A 10727-nucleotide genomic window follows, 5' to 3' on the forward strand; every position below is an offset into this window, starting at 1 on the left:
TCGCGGTATTGTCCTATGAACGTAGGCAGAATTTTTTTTCTGGAGTCAGTTTGCAAATTCATGGGTTTTCCTTTAATCAACCCATCTCTCTGCTTCAAACAATTCCAGAATGAAGCATTCAGTAAAACCACAGCATGATGACCTCAACTTTATCACAAAAACTTACTTAGAAATAACCATTCACTGTTTCCAAACTGATCGCTACTTCCTGATTGTTAGTTTGAATGAATCTGCCTAACTTCTTCCCCCCCCCTCCACCTCTTTCTTACAACACAGACTGTATATAAACCAGTGAAATCCCCCAGTATGAACATGAATTTCTGAAAACTCCTTCTGTCAACATCAATCTCTGTTAAGTTGCTCCTGGGATACAGCTCAAAATGAAGTTCATTCCAGCAGGTAAAACCATCTTTGTCAAACCTATTTGATTTTTTTTAAACGTTGCTGATTTTGAAGCAATCAGTCACACCTTTTGTCTGAGACTCTGCTGTTTGGCGCAGAGAGAAACCCTTAAGAAACTTTTTCCCTAGTCTTAGCATCTCTGGGAATTGGCAGTAAAAAGCAAACATGGCTCTCTGGCATATTTCCACCAACATCTGGAAATGTATACCACTCTAAATTCTTCCAAAGGGTTGTTGAATTCTTTTGGGTCTCTCGCTGCTGAGAAACACTGGTAACTCTTGTTTAATTAGATTTTTGAAAAATCAGAGAAATAAGGAAGTTGCCAAGTGCAAAATGTTTTTGCATTGAACAGATTAGAGTAGAGCTTATCTAAAGGATAGGCACTGAAGCCAGAATGTTGTTCTCGTGGCCTGAGTACAAGTCATGTCTATGTGAATTGTTGTAGGATAGATTGCGCTATGCAAACCAGTGCAATAGGGAGAAAAGAGTTTTAAGGGTTTTAAACAGAGCAGGCAGCATGGCCCACTGGCTGGTGCACTTGGCTGTGACTCAGGAGAGCTGGCTTCTAGTCCCAGCACTGCCACCTGGCCTCATGAGTGCCCTTGGACAAATCACTGTGCCTAAGTTTTCCTCTCTGTGAAATGGGGATAATGGTAGTGAGTGCCACCTTAAAGCACGTCAAGATCTAATAAGAATGAAGCTACAGGAGAGCAAGGTATTACTGAGGTCCTGGGCTAGAGAAACTGAATGAGATTGCAAGTTAATATTAATTCAGTGGTGAATGTCACAAGCCACCTCAGCACTGCTGGGCTCTCTGACAGTCCCAGAGCTGAAATATGCATGGGAGGAAATTGCATAGTACTTGTCCACACCAGACCATGTTCCTCCCCACTGAGAGTTTAATTACATCAGGGAGGACATTGGCTGTGTCCTTTGCTCTCCATCCTCCTTTGCTTTCCCTGAAAATGCCCTTGTCCCAAACATGATCACTGCTATGTGAGTGATTGCAACACAGAAGGGAAGTCCTGTCAGTTGCAATGTACAAATTAGGGCACAGATGCTGCTATAGCAAGTGTAAATAAAGTAATTATTGTATGACTTGTGACCTGCAGCGATTCTGAGGTTCTGACAAGTGTGGACAACTTCAGAGTTTGTCAGATCCCAAGAACTATGTGGTTTTTCAGCAGCTGCATTGCGACATTGCTTGTTGAACTGGCTGTCTCTAGGCCCAATCGGCAAAGAGGTTGAGTATCTTCTACTTTGCACAGGATCAGGCCCTTAAGACACTATGCTCCATAGAACCTGAATAGTGTAATTTTTCTCCCTCGCTGTGCAGTTTATAGCATGGGACTGCGGGGGTCAGGACCCCAGGTTCTAGCTATCCAGCTCTGCCACTGCCTTGCTGGGTGACCTTGGTTGTGTCACTCTGTGACTCAGTTTCCCCATCTGTAAAGTGGGGATGATAAGGTTTACCTGTCTTTGTAAAGGGCTTTGGGATCCTTGGATGAAAAGCACCATGTAAGTGCCAAGGATTATTATTCATAATAATAATTCATAACAGCACCATTACCACGTGATACTATTCCCAAACGGCAGCATATTAATCTCTGGGCTGCATGGGCCGATAGAGAACAAGCAGGAATGTCCAGGGGTTGAAACAGAGAGGGAAAGGATACACAGCTCATCTTTCATAACATCCTGACCTAACTCTGCTGTGTTCCGCTGTGACACACTAGGCGGCGCTTTGGCCATCTGGCAGCCTGTCCGGCTTGTGGCTGTGTGCGGAGCTGGTGGGTACCCCAGGCAGTGAGGGGCCGGGTGTGTGCGGTGTGTGGGGGGAGATAGTTGGAGTCTCAGCCCAAAGACAATGCCTCAGCCTGGTAATATCATCAGATGCAAGATTAGGCTCCTGCTATTATTAGCTATTCATATTACAGTAGGGCTTACAATAATGACATCTTACACCCAAGACCAGGGCCCCATTGTACTAGTCTCTGCCCCAAAGAGCTCACAGTCTAAACAGACAAGAGGGCAGACGAAACTGAGGCACAGAGAGTGACAGTGACTTGCCCTAGATCACCCAGAGGCAAAGGTAGGTTTAGAAACCAGGGGTGAGATCCTGGGAACATCAATGACAAAACCCCTGTTGATGTCCCTAGGGCCAGGCTGTCACCCCAGGTTTCCAATCTGGCTAGACCACACTGACTCCTGTGAGTGCAACTGGGAACTTGTGATTTTGACACATGACTGCAGGCACTGATGCCTTCCTGCATCCGCTCCCATTAACCCATGATGGGGCTGCCTCTCATGCAAGATGGCTAAGCTGCGAGGGAGAGGTGGAATCTTTGCCTATGGGGCCATACCAGGGAGGGGAACCCGAATCAGTGCCCAGTGAGAGACAGGCCAGCAGGCAGTGATGCAGCACACAGCTGATTGCCGATCACCAGCAGGCCACCTCCCGGGTGCGGAGGATCAGGAACTGAAGGGAAGACAAGAGCTCACCTTGGTGTGGAGAGGGGCTAGAAAAAAGATTCTGCTCGAAGAATAATAGCACTGTGTCTTTAAATGTGTAGCAGGCAGCCAGGTTGGGGCAGGCCCAGGAAAGGTCCTAGGCAGAAACCCTACAGTGAATCAGAGAGAGAGAAGCTTAAGGGATAATGCCAACCTCCTACGTCTAATAAAGCTGCTAGTGGAGTGTGAGAAGAGAACAGCTGGTTCTGGGATTCTTTACTGTTGTCGTATGACAGGGGCTGGGGGAATCAATGCTCCACTTGGACTCAGCCTGGTTGGCCAGCCGCATCCATAACCCAGGTCTATCCGTTCTGCTGCGTGTCAGCAGCTTCTCCTACTAGGGATTCAAACCAGCATTTTTTCAAGAATGCTCACGGGTCTGGGGGGCAGGTCCTAGCGCTTATCATCAGTAGACGGCAAAGCAGCTTGTATTATTATCCCCACTTCACAGAAGGGGAAACTGAGAAACTTGTTCATGGCCACCCAGCAGGTAAGGGGTAAAGCTGGGAATAGAACTCAAATATCTTAAGTCCTAAGCTACAGTGCTAGCCACTAGACCACCCTTCCTTTTAGATGACCCCTTGGAAATACCTCAGTGGGCCACTATCAAAACTTTGATCAATTTCGACAACACAAGCCTGGAAAATGGGCACAAAACCCACACCCAACCCTGCCCCTTGCTTTGCATGCTTGACTAAATCTGACAGGTAGTCATGGGCAGTTGCGCAACCTGGGGGAACACAAAAAGCTCCCAGAGGAAAGAAAAATGCAGCGGAATTCCTGCTCCATTGCAGGGCAGGGCTGAGCCGGGGGCAGTACTCAGGCAGTGCTGGAGGATGCAGACAGCAGAGCATCGGGGGTTGGGGAGATGGGAAATAGGAATTTTCTTCTTAGCTACACTGGTAGAAGTGAGAAGAGAATATGGCCCCTAGGACAACCTCCAGCGCCTATCTACAGGAGCTACACCAGATACGTGGGCATGGGGGAGCAAAGGAAAGCTGGGTGCCAGCCGGATGGTTCAGGGCAGGTGGGACGTTTCCTCTGCTTTATCAAAGAGCAGACCATGTGCCTCAGTGGCACGTAGTTCTGGCTGCAGTCCTGGTGCTAGCTGGCCTGGGAGGTGGAAATGTTCTTGGTCCCAGAGATCAGCTGCTCCAGCCCAGGCAATAGCTGGTTCCCTTCCTAGTGATCTGATACCCTAGAGAGATCCTGGCTGGAGGCAATGGGGGAGAGCTTCTTTTGATCCTCCTTTCCCTCCAGCATCGGCAAGATCAGGAACTCCTCGTGACTGAGGTGGTCCAATCCCCGTGACACTGGACACTTTCCCGGAGGAGATCTCAGAGCTCTCATCTGGCTGGGTGGGCACTGGACTCTGAAGTGAATGGCTCTGATGGCTGGTTCCCCGTGGCATCATCTCACCACTCCCACTTTCTTCTCTGCACAGGTGTTGTCCCCTTGCTGTTGATGATCCACTGCAAATTGGTGGTTGGCAAGGCACTGCCGGTGAACACCCCCAGCCCCATGTGCGAGAACATGAACTTGTGCAAACCCAATGTGGTCGAGCAGACCCGGAAACTAGTGGTGCTGCTCAATGCGACAGCTCCGGATCTCTTCAGCATCTACGTAAGTTCCCATTGGAGCCTCAGCTCCGCCTAGATTAAAATTGTGTGAGCTACTCAGGCAGGAGACAGGCCCGTCCTATTCGCCCCGCCGAGCTGCTCATCCCCAAGGACATTGCTTCGGGCAAGTGGAATGTGCTTTTTGCTAGAAACTCGTAGGAAGAGTTTACATAAAACTGGCAGGTGTTTGCTTGCCCTGTGCAGGACCTCGGGGACGAGCCATGGATATCAGCTGGGAATGCGGGTGCTCAGCACCTCTGAAAATCAGACCCTGCCCTGGATTTTCCCATCACAAATCTAGGGCGGGTGATGGAGCGCTGGCCTACAGGGAGGGGTGCGGATTAGTGGGCTAGATTTTCAGGAGTGGAGTGCTGAGTTTAGATGCCAGCCTCAGCTGGGGAAAGCCATTGGTGGGTCACCTTCCAGCCCTTGGGGGGTTATGTTTCTATCACCCCACCCCACTGCACGGTTCAGCACAGCTAATGGCTCCTGCTGTCCCTGTCCCAGCGGTGGATGGAGCAGGAGGGACTGCAAAGCAGGACCAAATTGCACTGGTAGGTGAGTTATTGGTGCAGTCGGGGGATGGCAGAGAAGAAGGACGGCCCAGTGGATTGGGCATGAGCCCAGACTTAGGAGACCTGCACTCTAATGCCTGTTCCCCGCAGCTGGCCTGTGTGATCTTGGGCAAAGGGCTTCAGGCCTTGGTTTTCCACACGCATGACAGAGAGGGTATTAGCCCTGTAAATCCTTTGCAGACTGCCAGATGCTCGGGTGCTATGACCGGGGGGGCTAGAGAAGTACCTCACGAGAGGTGCCTCAGCTCTTACAGCATTGCCAACGACAAGGGTTCAACAGTCCTGCGTCAGGCTCTTGTTTACTGAGGTTTAGGAGCCTTTCGGGCACAATTGGGCCAAGTTTTCAAGCTTTTTTGCACAGCTAGGAGGGCTAGAAACCTTCTTGTTTAACGACAGCTGAGATTCTCGCAGGGCTCCAGGGACAGGGCTTTAAAACCCACCTAGCAGCGTGAGACATGTGATAAAACAGTGAGTGGGGGAGGGCTGAAGGTGGGGCAGCGAGTGTGGGGGGGTGTGTGGCTGAGATTCCCTCGTCATTATTTCCCCTCCTGTCTCCCCCAGCTGGACTGCCAGGGCGACCCGTTCAGCAGCCACCTGGATGAACTCTGCAACGCCACCACCACCGACTTCCCTGCTTTCCAAGTGAACCGAACCAGCCACAAGAAGGAGATCATGGTGGCCTTGTACAAGGTCTTTGCCTTCCTGAACGCCTCGCTGGGCAACATCACCAGGGACCAGGAGGAGCTTAACCCCACAGCCAGGGAGCTGCTGGAGCGGCTCCACAACACCACCAAGACCACGCGGGGCCTGATCTCCAATCTGACCTGCCTGCTGTGCAACAAGTACAACGTCTCCCAGGTGGACGTCACCTACGGCAAGAGCAGTAAGGGCATGAACGTCTTCAAGAAGAAGCAGCAAGGCTGCCAGGTGCTGAGGAGGTACGTGCAGGTTGTCTCCCAGGCGGTACACGTCCTGCTACCTCACCTCTCGCAGGCATGAGCTGCCCGCCAGATGGACCCTGCTGCTGCCCCCTCGCCTGCTGGGCCCAGCTGCAGCGGGGTCAGTGCAGCGTGGCCGAGGTAAGCAGGGACCGGCAGGGAGTGAATCGGGGCGGAGAGGGCACACGACAACCAGCTACAGACTCCAAAGGGCGAGGAGGCATGATTGTCCTTTGGGCAGCCCTCTTGGTTTGGAAAGCCCCTGACCTTTAAGACACTTTCAGCTTTCAGGGAATTCATCCATCCAGTGGGGCTGCGGTGGCTCCCTGGCATGGGACTGGATCCCCCTTGACATCCGCCTCCATCCAGCCCTCTGCACCTCCGGACGCTTCCTTCACGGGTGGTTTATTATTAATGAGCCTTGTTTGCTTCCTATTTATTATCTCCCCCCAATCCCTTTTGTGCTATTGCTCCCCCCGCACCTTTATTTATTTGAATGTTAATGAGGGTTGAGTTCTATCATGTTTGTCTGGTATTTTAATTGTGTCTTTATGATGCTGTTCAGTGCCCAAGTGCCTTAGGGATAGGGTGCGTTATGAATTACCTGAATTATTAGTCTGTGGGAGGCCGAATGGGCTGGAATTGAGACAAAGGACGGTTGGGCAAAAGACCAGGGAATGATGGCCCGGCAGCGAGAGGCGCCGGGCTGCAGAGCAGTCTGGCAATGGCCCTCATGGACGCACCATTTCTTGGGTTGCCGAAAAGCAGGATGGGGAAAGCAAGAGGGAAGGACATTGCCCTGGCCCCAGTGAGATGGACTGGGTAGCTCTTGTCCATCTTTGGGCCACCCTTTCCTCTGACTTCAAAGGGAAGTGAGCAGAGAGTTTGGTCCTTTGATTCTAGGAGGTTCTGCACTGCAGCTGGGAGTTGGGTTTCACTGCTTCCTCTTTGTCCCTCTCTAGCCCCCTCCCCCACTCGGGGCCTTTTTAAATCTTGATTAGAAACAAAGCTTTGGAACTGCTGGAGCCCCAGGCCTGTCGCAGGAGCCCAGGTGCTCTGTGAGACACACCTCCCGTACGGGTATAAAATCGCCAGTGGCAAGGATTTAAGAACAGGGTCTGCTCAGCTGAGTCCAGGTTCTGCAGTAATGGGCGACCTACAAGTTCTCCATTTCAGCCTAGAACCTGACTCTTTGGAGAGTGTCGCATGGGTTGGGCAAACTGTGGCATGCCCTTCTGTGAACCTGAGCGGAGGTCACATAGCCGCTGCAAAGTCCACACATTCAAGGCTGATGTTAGGGGGTAGCAAGCAGGGCAATGGCCCAGGGCCCTACACCACAGGGGGCCCCACATGGGGCAGCTCAGGCTTCAGCTTCTGAAATGTTGCAGAAATCCAATGTCTGAGCAGGTAAGGAAGTGGGGTGGGAACCCACTCCTGAGTTTCTGCCCTGGGCCCCAGTGAGTCTAACCCCATCCCTGCACACATTGTCTTTGTGAACGCCAGCATGAGACTCAGCCTTGCTCAGAGTTAACAAAGGAGAATGTCTCAGAGAGCAGGTCCAAAGCCCATTGAAATCCATAGGAATCTTTAATGGCTTCAGCTCATGCCAGGAGGCTGAGATTTTCCAGGTTGCCTAAGCACTATGGACACCCAATGGATGGTTTTGATAATCCCCTCCTGGCCTCTCCAGACACACAGGCTTCCCCTTGTGCCCACACGGAAAGGGAACACCCCTCAGATCTCTCTGCCCTGGCTCCCCCTTGTGCACTATGCACCACATGGCAAATACAGTCTTGCAGGCTCCTGGATTCCTTCCTGGCTTATTTTCAAAGTGGCAACCTTTCTATCATAGGACTGAACCATTCAGGGGCAGGCCTTGGGGTGCTTTTAAATCCAGTGAGTGAGTTTTCTCACAACATTTCACTTAAAACAGAAACCAAAACTCCCTATCAAACTCAGTACCAACTTCCACCATGGCAGATGCTTGGTTTTTGAGATGCTTTTCCTCTTTGTGGAGGAAGAGGGTCTGTTTCTAAAGGAAGATATCAAGAGATGGGTTACTGGAAAACCAGAACCATTTAGCTCATTCTCCCCATCACACTCCTCCAAAAAAAGTGTCTGGGATCAGATAAAATGAGACCTGGATTTGAACTACCAGGATCTTGACAAAACCTACAGCAGCCCTAGTTTTGCCTGTCTCTGTAAGATACTCAGAGCATCTGGAAGGAGCTAAAGGACACAGCTGACCTGTGTGATCTTCAGCTCAAGATTGGGTTTCCTTTTAAAAGATCTCCTCTAGTTCAACCTCAAGGAATTGGAGTCAATGCTGGATGAATCAGATGGCTTGTGTTAGGCAGGAGGTCAGATTAAATGATCATAACAGTCTCTTCTAGCCTTAAAATTTAATATAGTGAATTTCTTATTTATGGCCCATAACAATTAGAAGTGGGGAGTTGGACAGAACCATTGCACTACCTGAGCAATCTTGTAAACTCCCATCTATTTGTATTTCCTTGTTGTTACTTGCACACAGTATTAAGGCACTTGTCAGGTGAGTGAAAGGTGTGGTTACTTTGAAACAGACAGACTCTCTCTTCTGCACTGACATCTTCCATGCAGCTGGCTCTGCAAACTTGATTATTTACTGTGCATGGCTTGGGCTGTCAAACCAGAATGATGAGAAAGGCACTCCAATCGAAAGGCAGTTGCAAGGGGTAGAGGTGGGGGAGGGTGGGGTGTTGAGGTGCTGGTTGGCCAGCTACCATTTTGGATCATTCTCCACAAACCCAAGCAGCTGGGGGAGGGAACCCATAGTTTAAAAGGCTCAAATATCACGGATTTTGTTAAATCTTCACTTACATTTTCAGTGACTTCACCCCTGTAGTGAGGAAAAGGGCTTTTCTCATCATGAAGGGGCTTAGGCCACTGTGAATGTAATTAATAGTCCTTATAAAGGGCTCTGTGTCATGTCTAGATGAGCTATTGGAACGTCGCAAGGGGAACACAATAGCGCTGGTTCTCTCGAGGCAGCCGGGCTCTGGTGTCCTTATCACAAGCACCTTCCTCCAGTGGGTCAGTGGCCCTCCCGTAGAGTTAGGAGCTGACCAGCGCGGGTAAATCTGGCAGCCTTAGTTCCCCTTTTACTCTAGTGTAAATCAGCAGTGACACCAGTTCAAGCAGGGCAAGCGGGAGGGAACCAGGTCTATTAGCTAACGGACCCTCATGGTCTCCCAGCAGCAGACAAGGTTTGTATTCTCATTCACCTCGTTTTACAGATGGTGAAACTGAGGCAGCACAATTTCAGCCTCTGCTTTTGGGAGTCCGACTTGAGACACCGAGAACCTGGTTTTCAGAGGTACTGGAACACGAGTACAACTGCAGGTGAAGTCAGGGGATTTCCAGCACCTCTGAAAATCAGGGCTGGGTGCCTCCGGCTAGGCACAAATATCTTTCATTCTAACCCCCTCCATCAAAGTGCACTTTAAAGGCTGTATCACAAATATTCTTATACTGACAGATGAATTCTGTATCCAGACCGCAGAATTAGCTGTCTAGTAGATTCAGACCAGAGCTGGGAGTAAAGAGAGCCCAAGTTCTAATCCCAACTGGACTGATCTGCATGACCTAGTTGCTGTAGCTCTGTGGACTCTGTTTCCACTGTTCCTTACATTTGTGCAAATCACAGTTTGCACCTCTGCAGTGGGCTCAGACTCCATATGGCTTTGCTGTGCAAGAGGCCGTACCTCACAGGGACGTTGTGAGGCTATTTAATATTTGGTGACATGAGTGCTAATGATGATGACATGCAAAACTATTGATGTGCTCCATGGTGACAGGGTAGTCTGGGTGTGTCACAGCGTCTGTGTGTCTGTAAAGCCTTATGGGAAGGTATGCTCCATGCCACATATTTGACAGGACTTTTAATAAATAATAATAATAATAATAATAATTAAATAATAATAATATATTGTATGATATTTAAATATTTATTTTTATACTTTTTAGAATGTCTTTTTTACAATAAATATTCTGAAACAGTCTCTTTTTTCCCCTGTGGTTTTCTTAGCACTCCCCTGTTGTGTTACATTTGTTACCTCTGGTCTTTCCCCAAACTGCAGTAATTGTAGAGCTGCGAATGCATCTCGTGCAATGTTGCATCTCAGCAATGCTGGATCAGTTTCTCTGGAAGCCATTTCATTATGATCTCGAGCCGAAGGCCACCGAAGTCCATGGGCATCTTTCTAGCCTTTGGAGCAGGTCCTCGGAGTCAGATTTTCAAGTGTTCAACACCCACAACTGGGGCAGAATTTAAAAAGTGCTCAACATGGGGGAATATTCCCCATGGCCTGGCCCCTGAATAGGAGCTGTAAAAGTTTCACATCCTCCCCCAGATGGGCACATGCTGGGGGCAGGGCAGAGGCTGGAGGGGGCATGCACTAGGTCATTCTTGGCAGCACCAGTGACCTTAGGCAGCCTGGGGGAGGCTTAGAACTGCTCCAGTTGCCTAAATTTAGTTGGGGATTGGTCCTGCTTTGAGCAGGGGGTTGGACTAGATGACCTCCTGAGATCCCTTCCAACTCTGTTATGCTGTGATTCTATGAAATTACACCAGGAGCTCTTGCAGACCCTGAAGCAGCTGGAAACCCAAGGGTCCAAGTGGCATAAAGCCACCTTTATCCTCC

The 10727-nt window shown here is 49.8% G+C and overlaps 1 protein-coding gene across 1 annotated transcript; it reads left to right on the forward strand.

Moving 5' to 3' along the window:
* Nucleotides 1–380: 380 nt before the first annotated feature.
* On the forward strand, nucleotides 381–6106 carry LIF (LIF interleukin 6 family cytokine). The gene is made up of 3 exons (XM_077835360.1): nucleotides 381–399; nucleotides 4358–4536; nucleotides 5669–6106. The coding sequence occupies exons 1-3, from the start codon at nucleotides 381–383 to the stop codon at nucleotides 6104–6106; spliced, it is 636 nt and encodes a 211-aa protein (XP_077691486.1).
* The last annotated feature ends 4621 nt before the right edge of the window (nucleotides 6107–10727 follow it).

The sequence above is a fragment of the Eretmochelys imbricata genome, chromosome 15, assembly GCF_965152235.1.
Source record: "Eretmochelys imbricata isolate rEreImb1 chromosome 15, rEreImb1.hap1, whole genome shotgun sequence".
In the NCBI taxonomy this organism is placed as follows: domain Eukaryota; kingdom Metazoa; phylum Chordata; order Testudines; family Cheloniidae; genus Eretmochelys; species Eretmochelys imbricata.

Bases quoted from the DNA above. Each gene is read 5' to 3' on its own strand.
- LIF (XM_077835360.1), top strand. The intron at 4,537-5,668 runs GTAAGTTCCCAT...TGTCTCCCCCAG, and splicing joins CGGATCTCTTCAGCATCTAC to CTGGACTGCCAGGGCGACCC.